The sequence below is a fragment of the Pleurodeles waltl genome, chromosome 6, assembly GCF_031143425.1.
Source record: "Pleurodeles waltl isolate 20211129_DDA chromosome 6, aPleWal1.hap1.20221129, whole genome shotgun sequence".
In the NCBI taxonomy this organism is placed as follows: Eukaryota; Metazoa; Chordata; class Amphibia; order Caudata; family Salamandridae; genus Pleurodeles; species Pleurodeles waltl.
The window spans coordinates 226,670,005-226,688,915 of NC_090445.1; the positions used below are offsets into that span (position 1 = coordinate 226,670,005).

An 18,911-nucleotide genomic window follows, 5' to 3' on the forward strand; every position below is an offset into this window, starting at 1 on the left:
GACATACTTCCGCATGCACACATATTCGCACTTATACACACACACACTCTCACATAAACACACTCTCACTCGCAAGCATGCACACAACATACATTTAAAAGCATTTTTACTTACCACAGCTGTCATGGAAGGGCATTTTCACAGCATTTATATTACACCAATAGAAAATAATATTTTATTTTTCGCTACTAATCAAGCGCGGCCCATCCTTTATGGAGGAGTGGCCACGCCCCCCACCTTTTGCCCCTCATGAAGAGTGTCTGTCAGGCTGAACAAAGGTCAGCCTGACAGACACTCTTCATGTTCAGGTCAGGCATCCATGAGCAGACATGCGCAATTTGCGCAGACTCCTGGATGCCTGAGCTGAACTTTGCTGGGCTGAGGAGGCCACAGCTCCTATGGGCCTGACCTCCTCGGCTCAGCAAAGGGGTGACGAGGAAAGCATCACCCATTGACTTCGACCTGGGCGCTTCAGGTTTAAGCCCTGAAACGCCCAGAGCGAGTGTCAATCAGTGACATTTCGTCACAGAGTGGGGTGGGGTCAGCAGTCTCACTGACCCCATCCCACTCTGTGGCGTGGCTGGGACTGCTGCCTTCCCTCATTGGCTGACCTAAGGTCAGGCAGCAGTCCCAACCCTTCTGGGACCTCCGAGGCTGAAGGTAAGTGTGTGTGTGTGTGTGTGTGAACTTTTAAAATGAATGTTTGGTGCATGCGTGCATGTTTGAATGTTATGAGTGTTGTTAATGGATGTGCGTGCGTGTATGTGTGAAAGAATGAGTGTGTGTGATCTTTTAAAATGAATATTTGGTGCGTGTGTGCATGTTTGAATGTTATGAGTGTTGTTAATGTATGTGCGTGCGTGTGTGTGTGTGAAAGAATGAGTGTGTGTGTGTACTTCCCGCCCGCCTTCCTCCCTCCCAAAGCTGCCAGCTACCTCTTATATTAATGTAATAAAAAACTGACAGAAAAAAAAGAGAGCGGCGTCCCAAATGACGTCCATAAGGACGAGCTGCCACTGTGTTCCTGGCACTGAATTTGCCACCTCTGCAGCCAGGGGTGGCAAAAGGCAAGCCAGAAGTTGCGGTTGCGATCCCTGGCGACCCCTAAATGACGTCTATGGGAAAGGGGAGTGCCTACAACATTTATGGGATGTTTATCCTGCGCTGGTCACTTTCAGAGGTTAGGAAGATACCATTTGGATAAGCACTTCAGGGAGGGGGCAAGCTGACAGAACACTATACGGATAGGGACAAGATGGGGATGCATGGTGAGGATGTAGATGGGGGCCACACAGGCTCTTCAGGACCTGGGGGGCCTCAAATGCGCACATGCACGTATGTCCCATTATATCGTTAGAAGCAAGCTGTAGCATAGCTAGCAAGCAGCATCCGGCATTGTGCTGGTTAGAACATCACTTCTGGTCACAGTTCTCAACACAGAAGAGATAGAGACTCAATTTCAAAAAGACAATCAATATGCCATCATTACGCTAAATGGATGCTTCACTGTGCACAAAGTGCAATTGAAGCACTCTTTTGGCAGAGAAGGGATGGGTGACGTATCCACCTACTTTTTGTTCAAAAGTCTGTTTATGGTAATACTGTTCCAACAGTTGTTCCCTGGTGGCGCTAAAGTGCCACTTGTCAAATATATAAATAGGAATTCGCCTCATTCGTGGGAATGAGAGAATTGAGACAGCTACTTTTTCCAACTCTGTTGGGCCATAAATTAATGAGGTGTAAAACTAATGTGCACATCTACATTTTACCCAGCAGGATGTAATGTACATGCTCCGTTTCTGCAAATAGGGCAAAGGATATTGGTCGAGTTTCTCCCGTTGGCTCATGGCCTCCACTCGCTTCATCAGTTTATTCAGGCCACGGACCCACTGCTGGGCCTCCAGCTCGGTTGGGGCAGCGAGGTCCAGGTTCCGGCGCTTGCCCTTGAAGGAGATGGTGAGGCACTGCTTCTCCGGGAAGGTGTGACCATACTTCTGCAGCCCCTCGGACTGGTGTCCCTCCCGGACGCTTTCAATATGCATCACTGAAACTACAAAGAGATGAAAGAAAGCATGGATGTGATGCCAAGGTGTGTAGTCTTTTGCACGTGCCCAAACCTTTCAACATAAACATATTTACTATGTAAATCTGACCTAAACAGGTTGTATTGTCCTAAGTCTCACCACTCATAACCATGTATCAGCAATGACAGAGAACACAAAAAAACTGTTACAGGACAAAGAGTTAATAAATCTTAGAGCGGTTGACGTCAATAGCTCCAAAACGTAACTTTAACATGGAACATGGAAGTACTCTCTCTCTCTCTCTCTCTCTCTCTCTATATATATATATATATATATATATATATATATATATATATATATATATATATATATATTTACACACATATATAAAGGGTACAGTACTTTCAATGCTGCACATTATATCAAAGCATTGGCTGTTGACTCTAATGTCCTACAATACTGCGTGTAAAATCGGTACATGCAGGGGGTCTTACACATAAGGAAATGTTAAATATGTTTTCTGTAATCTGATTAAGTGTTTTGGGTTAGGAAGGGATTTTGTTAATAGCCTATTAGGAACCAAAATAAAACCCAACCTGGATTTTGCAACCTATCTGAAAATGTTAAATGATTCTCTAAGAAGCACAAACCGCATAAAATTCCAATGGCAGGGCGGGTTCCAAAGCCAGCCAATTGAAAGCCAAAGATTCAGCAACAGACAAATGATTTGGAGAATGGAAGAGGCTGATTCATTGCCACATTGTTGAGCTTAAGCTACTGTGAGAGCGATAAACTTCTTCAAATGACTCTATTCAAATGAGGAAGTGGCTGTGGCTGTCAGAGTGTATTACTTGAAATATATCAGGGCCATTGGCATGGGTGTTTCTTTGACTGCTGCATTTTAGCATTAAGAAGAATGACCCGCACTTGCCACATAATCCACCCTCTGTTGCATAATTTTCAGATTTCAACAAAAGATGAATTTTCCAGCTCAGATAGGTAAAAGCTACTCAAAATGCACCACGTGTAGTGCAATATGAAAGCAAACCATGTGGAAAGGTTCACTGGTAATCTCTCCCTCGCTAATTGCTGTATTCTGGTGTTAAACTGACTCCAATTGGGAAAAAGTTTGCCCATACATTAATAATATGACAAAATAGCAGAATATTAAGGCAACAGAATGTGGTGCTTTTTATCTACTCTGTTGCCAGACCTCTTCTCAAAGTTTCTTGGTTATACTTCCTAAAACACGTCTCTTAATGGACCACCCCTTCGCTCCAACCTGCCATTTGTACAGTGCGGACTGTGGACCCGAAAGCAGCCCTGGCATAAATGCTCAAACCAACCAAGCTCCCCTCGTCTCCTCGCACAACCTCTCTCTTTTCATCATTTCTTTTTTTCTCCTCTACCTTTCTGCTCCCTCTCTATCTCCCCCTCCCTCCTCTAGTTTATCTCTCTTCTTGAAGCCTTTCTGTTGTTACTGCAACTAACCTCTCTGGGAGGAGCGGCACCAGGACTGCAGAAGGAGCGGCCCTGGACTTTCAAACCAAGGACTCCAGACCGTTGGGGAAATGGTCCGTGGAAGAAAAGGCCTGTCCGGCCCCGCTTTTGTATCCTGAGCATATAAGATTTGTAGAGAGCCACCCGGACTCTCCTTTTCTTTGTATCTAGTTCCGCGTGTCCGGATGGAACGCGGAACCGAGTTTATGTAATAAAGCTGGGGCTGCGCTGACACAGTTCCCCTTTAGACCAGCAACCAAGTGTATGTGCACTTATTTCCCACGGGCCAGAGATGGCCCACACGGCACGCTACAGTGGCGACGAGCGGGCTATCGATTACCCTGCGTCGCTCCCAGGTCCCTAACGGCCGATGGACGTCCCTGGGAGTGGCAAATAAAAAAAAGACTGGGGCAGCGGCTGTGCGCCCCACTGAGAGAGGTGTCGCGGACGTGTTCGGCCAGGCGGGCCCTCGGCCGAACACACAAGCAGCGCGCCGTGTCCGGGTCTGTGAGGCGCGCCCCGCCTCCTTTGTGAGAGGAACATCCCAAAGGTGTCCCGGGGTCCCAGAGCCCCATAAAGGCTTGCCGCGGCCTGGAAGGTGCATGCGGCTAAAGAAAAAAAAATTGCAAGCGGCCTCACCTTTGGCGCACTCGTACCCAGAGGCCCTGTAGCACCACGTGGGGGCTGTGCGCGACTCAGCACACGCGCACACCCCACCTCCAGGCAGCGCACCGCTCAGGCTGTGCTCCCCAGGGAGGGGAACTCAGCACAGGAGCCAGAGGGGCAGGAGCCCCAGTCAAGTAAGAAGGGAGGGCAGAAAGCCCTGAAAAAAAAAGAGAGAGAAGGAAAATATATATATATAAAACTAACAAAGGGCAACAACTAAAGGAAAAAAAAAAGGAAAAATAAAGAGAACATTAATAATCAAGTGCAGCCCAGTGAAAACAAAAAAATATATATATATATTGACAAAAGGACAGAAGAGGTGGTACAACACATCAAAGACACAGAACACTCCTGAGAGGAAAGAGCACTTGAAAAAAAAAAGGAGGTACCACTATATTGATAACAGAAACATCATGCGCGCTCCACCGCAGGAAAACCCCCAGTTGCCCCTGCAAGCAGGCGCCAGTGCTCACTCCTCAGTAACGGCACTGCCCCCATTTAGCCAACTGATTGACCCGGCTACAGCCTCGCCAAGATGGCGCCTATGGTTAAACCGATTAGAAAATTACTTCTGCGCCACAAGAGAGGCAGATGGAGCCGTGCGCAGATCTCTCATGCTGCTAATGGGAGGAGATGAGCTGCAAGAATTGTTTGATGCACTCCCAAACACTGGTGATAAGTCGGACTTCAATGCGGCAGTGGAGACCTTAAACAAGCATTTTGACCCACAACTAAATTCAGACTTTGAGCGTTTCAAACTCCGGCAGGCTCAGCAAACTGATGTCGAGTCAATGGACATGTTCTACGCACGACTAAGGAAACTAGCAAGCTCGTGTGTAGGCCTTAATCAACAAGAGGAGATCAGAGCACAGATTATTCAAGGATGCCGATCAAATGCACTAAGGAAGCTCATCCTACGCCAGCAAGGTATGCCCCTAGATGACATCTTGGTGTTGGCGCGTTCACACAAGCTATCAGTGGTGAGGGCGGATGCCATGGCGGCATTAAGGGGACAATCACTGGCAGCTGCGTCAACCGCACATCCAGTCCAGGTGAAAGAAGAGCAGGTAGATGCCATCCATACTCGTCAACCCTCAGGACGAAAGACGAACTTTGTCAGACAGAGCGCACGCATCTGCAGAAGCTGCAGGTATGATCACAAACCACCACTGGTGTGCCCAGCGAAAGGAAAAACATGTGACAAGTGCGGCAAAGATAACCACTTTGCGAGAGTGTGCAGGTCCGGAAAATGCTGGCAAGGAAACAAGAAAGGAAGGGACACCAAGGTTAGAAGCGTGACCAAAGAGACTGATGAGTCCGGGGAGACCATGGCTCAAAGAACTCCAGTCTTCGAAGAGGACGAAGACGAAGATATTTTTGTAATCTCGTTCACCGGTGGGAGGCAACAGAAAAAGCGACCTCCAACCATGAGCAACGTCCAGATCAACGGCAAGTCGGCGACGGTGCTCACAGATACAGTGGCTTTCAGGAAGGAGACAAGGTGGTAGTGAAGAATCACCGGCCAGGAGGGAATTTCCAAACTCCATTTGAGCCCGAACCCTGGCAGGTCGTCAGTGTGAGGGGTGCTATGGTGACAGCCGCACGCGGCAGTCAGAGAGTCACCAGGAACGCATCACACTTCAAGAGAGCAGGAGTTCCGGTCATGTCTGGGGAGGACGGAGAGGTCGACGACTCGATGTTTGAGCCCATTGCTGAAGAGGTATGGAGAGGGATGCTCCGGTAGCGACACCAAGTGCCCAACACACTCTGGGTGAAAACGCCGGCCAAGAAGAATCCCTTCATAGGGGTGGATGTTATCATCTACGTCCCAACCCGGTGCCGAACAGTCAGCTCAGAGACTTCGGGGGTTATTCTAACTTTGGAGGAGGTGTTAATCCGTCCCAAAAGTGACGGAAAAGGGACGGATTTACCACCAGCCGTATTACGAGTCCATTATATCCTATGGAACTCGTAATACGGCTGGTGGTATATCCGTCACTTTACCGTCACTTTTGGGACGGATTAACACTCCTCCAAAGTTAGAATAACCCCCTTTGTCTGTACCTTGGGTCCTTAAGAAGCAACATCGGATCATCGTTGTTTGCTCACCAGCGGGGTTTCATCCCTGGGACGTTGTATCCTTTTATTCTATTTTGATATTTTGTGTGCGTGTGATCTTATATTTGCGTTCTTTGTTTTCTGGTCTGTTTCTTTTCTCTTCTGTGTGAAGTAAAACATGGGAGGGATGTAGAGAGCCACCCGGGCTCTCCTTTTCTTTGTATCTAGTTCCGCGTGTCCGGATGGAACGCAGAACCGAGTTTATGTAACAAAGCTGGGGCTGCGCTGACGCAGTTCCCCTTTAGACCAGCAACCAAGTGTACGTGCACTTATTTCCCCGGGCCAGAGGTAGCCCACACGGCACGCTACAAGATTAACCCTTGCAGTGGATTGTAATCCCCCCCGTAGTTCCCCTGACTGTAATGTCCGGAAGCAGTCACAGCGTGAGACAGAAGGCTGCAGGTGCAGCAGGATGTTACGTTGGCGATGGTTAAGTGGATTAAGTCACTGTTTCGATCCGCAGTCGGTTGACTCAGCCTGCCATACTTAAAAGCTCAATAAGATGAGAACCTCTGAACCAGTAACAACATCTACAGAGAGAGAGAGAGAGAGATATGGTGGCATGCAGCCGTAAAAGTTTAGCACTCATCTAGCTGCACGCAAAGTATAATTAATCCCTTTGTTTCTTTTCAAAGTTCATGCTTATTCTTCGAAGCATGGTGTGCCTGCAGTAATATTACACAATGCTGTTGCAGGTTCCCCCGATGTTTTGGAAATGTTTTCGGCGTGGGCTCAGGTTCTTGTTAAAGGTGTTTGCTCCTAGGAGGCCTGAGGTGTATAAATGAGAGGTAGCAGGCCTGTTCTGGCATGCTGGCCACTGTAAATACATCCCTGACAGAGCCTTGCACAAAATATAAAAGGTGTTTCACAAAAAAGCCTTCCTCCCCACAAACCCACGCGCCGAAGAACCGGCGAGCGTCGCCTACAGTGGCACGCGCGTCCCGTCCCGCCCCTGCGCCTGACGCTCCCTGAAGGAGGCCCAGCAACCACCGAGGCCGCTGGTAAACAAGGGTCTAACGGGGGCGCCGGGCGGCGTGTGAACAATAAGAGCGAGAGCCCACACAGTCGCTGTATGAAGTTCATGGGGTCCGTGGTGCCTTTCTCCGGGCACAGGGCCTCTCCTGTACAAGATGCCTGGTCTGCGTGTCTTTTAATCCAAGCACAACCATCAAAGGCCTGCTATCTATGGCTGTGCCCTGGGCAAACGTGCGCACTGAATACGGGCCTTGTTTGCTCGTTCTTTAGCACAGCCAAGGGCAGGTTTTCACACAATTCAGGATAAGTTGCGCACGTCAGCAGCGCACTATTTTAGTGCTCAGTTACTCCCGCCCCACCTCCCGCACAGAAAGGTTTTAAAGTCTATCAATGTTTAAAGCCCACTCCTGGTTTGTAGCACAAATGTTTGCTCTAAAATGGTACTGACGTTCGGGAATTGCACTGGGAAGCTAAACATTATTCTGAATTTCAAAACCCACCTCAATTGTGCTTTCAAACATTCACGGTGTTTCTACCAAAAAACTGCTACATTCAGATCAAATGCGTTACTGAAAATGATTTAACCTCGGGTTCTGATCTCTCTTGTGGTTTATGTTTAATTTGGTTAAACCTCCAATGAACTCCCGGTGCCGGGCAGCCAGAAAGGAACTCTTCAAGCTCAAATAAAGCATTTGGCCGTACTGGACAGAGGGAAACCAGCGGAAATCTGGATCTAGTGTTCTGAGTTTCCTAAATAATATGTTCCATGGTGTGCCTACACACCCTATCTGTTCAACGATGTGCATCTCCCAAGCTATCTGTCCAGCATCATGACTCCAGCTGTATGCTCCATAATACACCTTTCCAAAGTTAACACTTCAATAACGTCCCTCCAAAGCTGTTCACTAATGCTGACTCCACAATCTAACTATGTAATAATGCACCTCCCTATTCTATCCGTGCAATGTGTGCCTCCTAAATTATCTGTTTAACAAAGCACCTCTATGCTATCCATTCAATAAAGTGCCTCCTAAAATATCTGCTCAATAAAGCAACTCTACCCTACCTGTTCCATAGCCCCTAAGCTATCTGTTCAATAAAGCACCTCTAGGCTATCTGTTAAACAATGTGTCTGCTAAGCTATCTGGTCACTAATGCTGCCTCCCCAGTCTAGCTATTCAGTAACGCATCTCTCGATTCTATCTGTGCAACATGTGCCTCCTAAACTGTCTGTTCAATAAAGCACCTCAAGGCAATCTATTCAATAATGTACCTGTTCAAAGCATCTGTGCAATAATACACCTCTCCCAGGTTTTCGCTTCAATAATATCTTCTCAATAATGCTGCCCGCCTAAGCAAACTATTCAATAATGTGCCTCCCCAGCTTATCTGTTCAATAAAGTGCTTCCCGATCTATGTGTTCAACAATGTAATCTGCTCAATATTTACTTCCCCACAGCTATCTGTCTATAATACAACTTTTCCAGGTGAACTCTTCAATAATGTGCCTCCTAAGTTATTTGTTTAATAAAGTTGTCTCCCCAAGCTAATTAGTCAATAGTGTAGCTCTCAAGCAAAAAAAACCCATCTAACCTCTTCAGTTCAATAATGTATCTCCTCAAGATAACTGTTCCATTATAAGCCTCTTCCACCAGCCCTGGCTCCATTCATTTCCTCCACAAATTGTCAGGCCCACTGCACACTTCCTCCTCACTAACATATTCTATGCTATCCCTTCCTCATTTTTTTTTCTCTTAAAATACTTTATTTTCCTTAGGATAAATGTTCGTCTGTGCTCCTCTCCCCAAGCCATATGTTTGATGTATCAGTATCTGATTTTGCGTAAACTCTGTATTTGGGTTCACATTTGTGATCTTGTAATATTGCAGTATAACAGCTGCATTTGTGTTTGGCATGGAAGTGTGGCAATCAGGGCATGTTTTCCTCTAGGTGCGATTGTTTAGATTTTTACTTATGCCACTGAAAACATTATAGCCAATTTTATTTCGGACATTACCGGTACCGCATGTTCGGACTGGAACTGTTCTCCCATAGAAAAATTTGAAATACATGGTACAAACCAAGGCATTTTACAGCAGGATCTTAACAACATATGGGAAATAACTACACTTTTCTGAGTACTGACACTTCTTTCGTTCATTCTTTCACTCAGTCATCTTTCTCTTCTTTCTCTACTTGTATTCTTCATTATCTACTTTCCATCTATTCACCAGTCGTTGTTTGCTTCTTTCTTATCCTCTTTTTTCATATTTTCTATTATCCTTTATTTCTGTTTCCCATTCGTTCCTTCTTCCTTCCTTTTTCCTCCTATCCACGCTTCTTACATTTAATCTCTTCCTTCTGTCCTTCTTTTTATTCCTAAGACTCTTATTTCACTTTATTTCTTCTTCCTATATTTTCTTCCTTCTTTCATTCCTTTTCTTCCTTCATTTATTATTTTCCTCCATCCCTTCCTTCACCCCTAGTTTACATCTTTCTTTCTTTTCATATTCCTTCCCTTCTTTGTTTCTTTCTCCTCCTTCCTCCATTTAATAGTCCATCTTTCCTGCCAGCTTTCATTCATTCATTACATATTTCTTTCTCTTTTTTCATTAATTATGTCAATTTTCTTCCCCCCCCCCCATTCCACTTTTCTTTTTAATTTTGGTTCTTGCCTTCCTCTCTTTCTTTCCTTGGTTCCTTCTGCCTAGATCTCATTTTCCTCCTGCTTCATCTCTTACATCTTTCTTTCGTGCTTTCGGTACTTCTTTTGTGCCTTTTTTGATCATGGTTCAATTCTATCTTTCTTTCCTTCTGTCTTTGCATTCTTATTCCATCCCTTCATAGCACTCTCTCATTTGTTTGCTATTCTAATAATTACTCATTGAGTTTTATTTCTCTGGTACATTTTTACACCCCACCAGACAGGAATGCCATATAACCTCACCCTTGCAGTATTTCTTAGCTTCTGGCTTGTGACCTGCAAGTCACAGTTCAAAATTAAGAATGGCCATAAATAAGATGACAGATGGTGCTCCACTGGGCCCTGGTCTCCATCCAGGGCACAGGGAACAAGAGTTCTGCAAATAAATTGTGCAGAGTCCACACCTTTCAGGGTCTGGACAGTAAAGTGTTTGGCAGTCGTCTGCATTTCCGGAAGGGGGGATAAGCTGGTGAGCATCGATGGGAATGCAGCACTATGGTGCAACACAGGGGCGAAACCTTCCACGTTAACCCTTTCCTTATCTCTTACAGCATGGCGTTGCATCATTTGTAGAGACAGATCTAAAACGAGCACAGTCACCAGTGAATACACGGAACTGGAAGCGTCGAACCCCCATTTTCCTTGGACGTTTACTTTGGAGTATTTCTCTCTGTGGTGAAGGTTGTCCCCAGGAACATCTTAGGAATGTTGAGGGCCCTCTACCAAACGTATTTTTGGGAACCCTGTTAGGAAAACTTTGGAATGTATGATCCAATTTCAGCTCTTTCATGCCCTCTTTGTCCAGGTAACTGATGGTGAACCGGCACACTCATTTTAAATGTGTTTACATCTAATATTCAGGGATAGTGACTTTTGTTTTCAATATTGTAACACAGAATCAGCTCACAGACATTACTGCAAATATTATCTGTGACAAAATATTACTGAAAATAATATCTATGACACCCTCCCATTTCCCATATGTGAGGCCCTGTTCTGATCTAAAGAAACTGCATTAAACATAAACACAACATTTCTCTGCGATACGTCTGTAACATACTCTCACACATCACCATATTAAAAATAAATTAATGGAAAACGGTATCTAAAAAAATCTGTTTATTAATTATTCAAGCTCATCACGGTAAAACACTGCATAACAGAGCTGGTTCTATACGGGGGCTCCCCTGAATGACTGATGCCCCGGCCCACAGCCCACTTAGCCTTTGCCTTAAAACGTGTCTGGTTGTCCCAACTATCCTTTGGAAGTTTGAATGGGCACACATACATACCGACAGACCCTATTAAATAGGAAGACTCCAGATTTTTAAAGCCAAAAATGCATTTAATTTATAACTCTCCCCCTCTCAATAGAAGTTAATGGGGGAAATATATCTCCCCCAATATTTTTTTTATTCTCACTCCTAATTTTTTTAAGCATATTTTATTGATTTTTCAGTATAACATATTCCATTGAATAAGTATTTTTACAATATACTCATCTCTTGTCCACATTCTAATATAATCATGACAGACACAGGCAGTCCGGGACTTTTCGATGTTCTTAGTATGTGCCATTCATCCAAATTGCAAACAGGTCTGTTTCATACATTTATAGAGATAATTCTCAAAAACTCACAAAGCCTAAAACTTCACTGGAGCAGCACACAGTTGCGTACATATAATGATACTATCGCCAGAGGTGGAGTGCATTTTCATATGGTCTCGTATTCTTACCCGTTAATAAGGTCCATGTTATGGGGCCTATCTATGCGCTATACAACATCCCTACAAATATATATATTGAAACATTAATCCTCTGAAGTGTTCCCATCCGGAAAAAGCAGAATCTTCCCAGTTTTATCCATTGAGAGGCTATCCTGTAGTGTTGCTTCCCAAGCCTGTGCGTAGTCATGACTTCTCAGCCCACACTCCCTTTTTAGTGATGCCCCCTAGGGGTGGAGCAAGTCCTTTCTCCATCCTGAAGACCAGGCCCGGCTGGGGATTTCAGCACATAGAGATTTGACGGCCAGCATTAAGGCTAGATCTAGACATCATAACATTAGATTTGGCTCACGGGAAGAGCCCAAGCAGAGAGGTTGCTGGAGTTGTAATACTATCCTTGCCTATGGATTTGTTAATGAGTCCCACCACTGTTTCTCAGTACATTGTAAGTGAAGGACACATCCATCCCGTGTAATGAAAATCAGCTCCCTCTGTGTTACAACGTGGGCATACCACATTTGGGAACATTAGGTAATTATTTCAGGAGTGAGATACACTCTGTGAAGATGGCCATACTAGATTAATTTGAAGCTAGCATTCCAGGAGGTGAGTGGTACACTTTAAGATCTTATCCCAATCACCATCTGTCAGTGTCATTCCCATGTCTGCAGCCAATTGATCTGACAACTCATTCAACTCACATTTAGTCTGGGCGTGGAGCGCCTTTAAAAAAAAACGGGCTGTAACTTCGCCACTGATAGTGCATATTTACTTCAAGCAGCCATGCTCTGGGGGCTCTAAAATTCCACATTTTCATGTACTCCGTATTGTAGTCACTATCACCCCATAGATCAGAAAATGACGTGCAAGAAATCTCACTCTTTCTGCTTTGCAAATGTTGGCATGTATGCAAACGTTGGCTGCGACTTTTCTCCCAGTTTGGCACGACGTACAATCTCAATGCGGCAGCCATTTTGAATGGAGTGACCTCTGCCATGGTCGGCGACGGTTGTAGGAGACCCTGAGCGTGCACAGTTATTTATTGCGTTAGGCCATGGTGATCTCAGCCCTTGCCTCAGACAGAAGCACAGAAACCAATGGGAATATATCAAATATAACTGACAAATCATTTCAAGCGAACTTTTTTTCAATGTGGGTCACGGAGTGACAAATCTAATGAGACAGCTGCGCAGGGATAGAGGCAAAACTCTTCAGGGAGCACTCCACTGGAAGCCAGAATTTTTATGACAGCGTGTTTCCAACATTCAAACGCTACTCCAGAATCATGAAGAAACTGCTACATTTGGGGCATTCGGGAGGGAGGATTGTTTCTTACGTCTGTCGATAACAAATGAAACAAGAACCAGCTATTTGGACCATTTGCTAATGTCTCAATGGACTGATGCTTCTGAAATGCCGGAAGGGCTGGGGAAGATCCTGTAATTGCCCGACGAGACTCGCTCCTCCGAGCACTGATAAGGCTGAGTGGTCAACTTTGCTCAATTTCTCACGCATGCGGGAATGCTTCAATGATATTTTTCCTGCACAAATATTTTTTGTGAAACAAGTCTCCTCTAAAAAGTGGAATTCGCAGGGGTCGAGTGGGGTTTGTGTAACATTACACAACACCTATTTTGCTGGATGTTTCTCCTGTTCTATTTCCCCTAAATTAGCCAATTTTGGGTCTCGCGCCATGCAGAACGATCTTAGTAACACACTGAGACCTTTGAGTGTCAGTCCGGACTCTGAGCACGTGCGCTCCAGCTCAGGCTAATTTCCCCCCACATACCACATCCAGATTTGGATATGTGCATTGGTTTGACAAGATCACAACTCGTACATCGATGAAGCTGATAAGGTATAGCTTGAGGTTCAAGTTATCACTTTAGTCTGACCTGACTTGAACTGATTAGGGTCGAGCCTGCGTTGCATGCGCTCGCGCATGCGTATCGCAGTGAGACGCTTTAGTGTTTAGAAAAGGGCTCGGAGCCCTGTCAACGTCACGTCAGTGTTTTTTATTGGTTCGTGGGCTTGCCTATTAAAATCTGCTTGCTTTCATTAGTCGAAGGCACGCATAAGTCATGCCTTTTCCGGTGGCTAGCCCTCCTCGAGCGCAGCTACAAAGTACAGAAAACATGCGAGGCTCGCTGTTTTCCATCTGGCTCGTGCACTTCTTTTTCTCTAATTTACGGGCGAGATCTCGCTTGGCAGAAGTCGAGCGCTTTACATAGTTAATTTCACTTTTTCGGGTTATGTACATAAATGCACTTTTGCCCGATAGGTGAAAAGTCGGGTTAGGAGTTTACAACGCGATCAGCTCTAACATGAGCAAATGCGAGACCCGTTGCATTGCAAATGCTTGTTTTTAGTGAGTCATCAGTGACCATGAGTTGTCAGATGGTAGTTTTTAAGAATTCCATTATGGGAGGGGGGGAGGGATGTGGAGTAATTGTTGGGGTACTCCATTCACTGCAGTGGCATAACGAAACTTGAGGTAACCCCTCTGCAAAGTACATGAACCCCCCCACCCCCTCCGATCTCACTCAGGAGCTCTCAGGCCAGGGTTCTGAGCTGAGGGCCCCCCGTGGAGCATGGGTGCCCCCCCCCCCGCACCGCAGGGGCTGCTGGGGCATTTGATGCGCCACTGATTCACTGTCCCTTCTTCTCCAGGATCATTACTGAAGTCTTGTGGTTAGTCTTCTTGGGTCCGTGAACTAGGTGTCCCAGAGGGATGATACACTGTGTGTGACACATTTTGTGCCCTCTTGCCACAGTAACCATTGTTCCACTCACAGAGACAGCTACTTATGATCAATGAAAATCATCCTGAGCTACTACTGTTATAAATGTCGTAATAGTGACAACATCAAACAAGATTATATTAGTGGCCACCATTTGCAAGATTACTAGCAGTGATCACCTCAGTTCATCAGGCATAGTAGAAAGCAGTAATGTATAGAAGCCTTTGTTAATGTGGAATACCTCTAGCTGAGTAATACATAACAGCCATAACTGCAATATCTCCAGCACAAAGGTAACAATATTAGGAATATGACTCCCCAGCACCCCATGATTTAGCACTGAAATATCAGCTTACAATATATTTTGGGAATTCAGTCATTTATTCCCACTAATGAGTTTCTGAAAATGTACACATTCTCGCCCTGAATTTTGATTTACATATATTATTTCGACCAACCAATACCTTCTTATTTAGTAGACTGGGCTGCACCCAGAAGGGCTACTTACAAGTAGTTGGAAAGCCATCAGTAGCTCACTAGCTACTCGTTGGAGAAGCCTGGTGAACAGGATGGTCCACTAGGGCGGTGGACTCTCATCATCATGTGATCATCCACATCGGTAATGTTCTTTACTTCCTGCTTGCAACATTGTTGTTGTTCTATTGCTGCTGCTGGATGGCAGTGATATTTAGGGTGTCTGGGGGCTTCAAGAACAGTGTCTATTATGGTCTGACTAAACATAAGACACACAAGTGTGTGCAATGTCGGTTGTTCTGATAGGATCTCAGAAAAAATTGGGATGCCCACTCCAGGTTCTCATCTTTCTCCACACATACCTAGAGCACTTTATTGAGCGTTCACGTGAACATTTCCACATCCTTGTTTGCTGGAGGTCAGAGGGGAGTGATCTTCCAGTGTTCAATTCATAAGTTATCTAAGTACCTGCAAAAATTTCTGTCTTTGGAGTAGAGGCTGTTGTCAGTCTTAAGACTCACAGGAATTGAAAGGCTATATTTAATTTTCCTAATGTTGGGTGAACATTCACAAATGATGAGGATAGTGCAATTTCTGCTATTGGGTATTTTTGTCCACGGGAACAAGATAGTGACTATCAGCAGACAAAATCCACAGAGATGCACGTTTCTTCCATGATAACAACTGCAGGAAGATCACCAAAAACCCATGGCTTGACACAGTTCAGTCACTGACTTTATTTTCCACCCCTTTACCCATCTCGGGGAGACACATTTTCTATTTCAGGGGAAATCGCATTTTCCCTACACCTTGGTGTCCTTGGTGAGCCAGGATAATCACCCTACCACGTAGTTCTCTAGGGACAACAATCTTGTGCTTTCATTTTACTAACCCACCTTCAGATGCAAATACTTCATTGTACATCCTCCTTAAGGCTGTTACATCATTCTTTCCACCTTCGTCGGTGGTCTTGTATCCATGGAATGTCTTCCATGTATTGTTTTTTGCACCGGGATTGGCCTTTGAAGGCACTCATCATTTCATATGTTCTCAATGACTCCTTGGTACAAGTTAGCTTTCAGGAATGCCACCCGAGTGACCAACCTCATGTGCTGCTCAGTGTCATGAGTCTCAGTCTCATCCACTTTTTCTCTCTGTGTGGTGCCTCAAAAAGTAATCGGCTGGGTTGCCAACCCTGCCTGCAGCAGACTGTGAAGCAGTATTTTTGGAGCTGAATGGCCCATTTTATATGCACAGTGGAGGATTTGACAAAGAGCCCAGAAACAATGGGATTAATGGTCTATGGTAAGGAACAAGCAAAATGATTGCCCTTACAAGTGTAAGTGAACATGAGTGTATCCACATATTTTTGCAAGGGCCTCACTTTCAATTTGTTAGTATCCCAAATTTGAATCCATGAAGACCCAGATGGCAAAAGCTACCCATGTCGAGGCATTTACTGTATATTCTCAGAGTAGGGCCGCTCACAGTCCAATCGTTAGTTCAGTATTTTGCTGGGGGCTGATGTAGTCCATGGTGGCATCAATGAATATTGCGTCTTTAAAGGCTTTCAAGTGAGTACTGTTCCATTTCCATAGAGTTTTGGCATCCATCAGTTGCAAAGTGACTCTGTTAGCAAGACTAAGGCCCATATTTATAATTTTGTAGCGCTGCATTTGCATCATTTTTTGACGCAAAACCAGCACAAACGTACAAAATACAACTGTATTTTGTAAGTTTGCGCAGATTTTGCATCAAAAAACGACTCAAATGCAGCGCAAAAAAAGTATAAATATGGGCCTAAGTTTGACACGAATCTCCCACAGTAATTAGCCACACTCAGAAAACGTCTGGCTTTCGATCCATTCTGTTGGGAAGGGACATTGCTGATATTTCTACCTTTTTGAGATCTATGCTTTTCTCATGGCTTGAAACACAGTACCACAAAATATTGGATTTTATCTGTCAAGACTTTACACTTGTCTCTGTGAAGATTTAGTCCATGGTCTGTAATTCTTTGGAGGGTGGCCTTCATATGGCCATGGTAATCTGTGGTAATTTTAGCAGAGATGATTGTTTTGTCACTACTGCTGATGGCACGATCTAGGCCAGGCAATGTTTATTTGATGACATTCTGGAAGATCTCAGTTATGGACAATATTCTGAAGTTCAGTCTCTTGTATCGTCGCAGCCCAACATGAATCATATGCTGGCTACCACCAACTTGACTCCTCCAACATGAGCTGATTGTAGCTAGCATTCATATCTAGTTTTGAAAACCACTTAAATCCATTAGGATCTGCCAGCACATAATAGCTAGTTGGAGACACATGTTTCTCCCTCTTTACTGCCAGGTTTGGAAAACTCATTTCAATACAGATTCTGTCAGTGCCATGCTGTTTTGGCTTTTACAGAACAAACAGGGTTGATAAGCAGGGAGTGAGTCCAGGGATCTAGTCGGTTATGTCAGGTTCCTCCAGCTTCCACAGTTCTTCCTCTACTTGCGGCACCAAGAGAAACTATGTTCAACCATGCATAAGTGCCAAGGCTTTACCCGCCTGTCTATGTTCAGTTTGATTTGTGTAGTTCATAGGCAACTCAGCCATGTGAATAAGTGGCCTTATTCCTTATGTGTCTCTTCTATGCTGCAGGTGCTGATACTTCGTACTAGTGTGATTAGCCTCAGGTCTTCTGTTGTTGCACAGCTGAGGAGAGTGCCAGTCCAGGGTCCCTGGATCTCAGAGTGGGTCAAATCAAAATGTTCCCAGGCAGAGCCGGTAATTCACTGTATCAAATGTATGCCGGAGATAAATGCCTGCATCCACCATAGAGTATGTTATGGTTTCACTTTTATCCACGGTAAGGCCTTTAGCCGTTCACTAAAACACACTGGCTGGATTAATTTACGGATATATGGTTTGGGTAGGAATAAACTCAGCAGATATTCATCTAGCGTGAAATGTACTTTAAATCCTGCATAGAACCGAAAGTAGGTCACTGAGCATCACCACATCGTTCTACCCTTATAGATCAGACAGTTCTTATTTGGTGTAAGTTCCAATGTCTGTTTAGGAGATGACATCTGTGAACATCGCTGTATCCTAATAACGAAGCTATGTTTCGTAGATAATGATGAATCCTTAACTGTAATATTTTATTACATTTACGGTTTTCCAGCAATGACTCAGGTCTCGCTCTTGGAAGCACCGCAAAGACATGGGGACAGGGATACACAGGGACAGGGAGACAATGGCGCTGAGAGAGGGAGGCACTGAGAGAGGGAAACCGTGACTGGGTGCCTGTATTGATGGACTCTGGAGCTGGGACCCCTTGGATACAGAAACACTACAGCAAGGTTGCTGTAGGGTGAGGAAACATGGGAAGAAGGAGATCTAGACACAGAGAGGGACTCAAAGACCATGGAATAGAGAAGTACTGATAATGGGACATGGAGACAGAGACACGGGGAGAAATCATCTGAGGGACAAGGACTACAGACTCATACCTTGCTCCTAAAGCCTGGAATGACTTTTCACAATACAACAGAGCCTCCTCCTCTCTTCTTCAGTTCCACAAGAAGCTAAACACCTAGCTCTTCAAATAAGCCCTCAAGGGCTGGCCACACACATTGGCTACAAAGTGCCTGGATAAACGCGACATAAAACAATGATAACATGATATAACTGACAGTGGGAAAAGAATACATTAACACAGGGGCAGGGAATTATTAACCAATACAGGCAGTGGGAAAGGGAGATATTGTAACTCAGCCCACGATGCACTAAAGTCAATAAAGTCAGAACCTAAGACATCTGATCACAGACACAGGGATAGAGAAACACAGCAACGGAAACAAGGAAGCATGGACAGGGAAAGGAAACATGAACACAAAGGACAGGGACACACAGACCTGAAGACAGGAAAAGAGACGATAACACATGGTAACAGGCAAGTGTGGATAACTGGAAAGGAAAGCACAGACAC

General features: G+C 44.9%; 1 protein-coding gene across 3 annotated transcripts in view; it reads right to left on the bottom strand.

Moving 5' to 3' along the window:
* Positions 1 to 18,911, bottom strand: part of PLCD3 (phospholipase C delta 3) — a 452,490-nt gene that overhangs the window by 142,135 nt on the left and 291,444 nt on the right. For all 3 annotated transcript variants that reach the window (XM_069237951.1, XM_069237953.1, XM_069237952.1), the window contains one exon: positions 1,822 to 2,050. In XM_069237951.1, the coding sequence (XP_069094052.1) occupies positions 1,822 to 2,050 (229 nt within the window). The remainder of the gene's footprint in view (positions 1 to 1,821; positions 2,051 to 18,911) is intronic.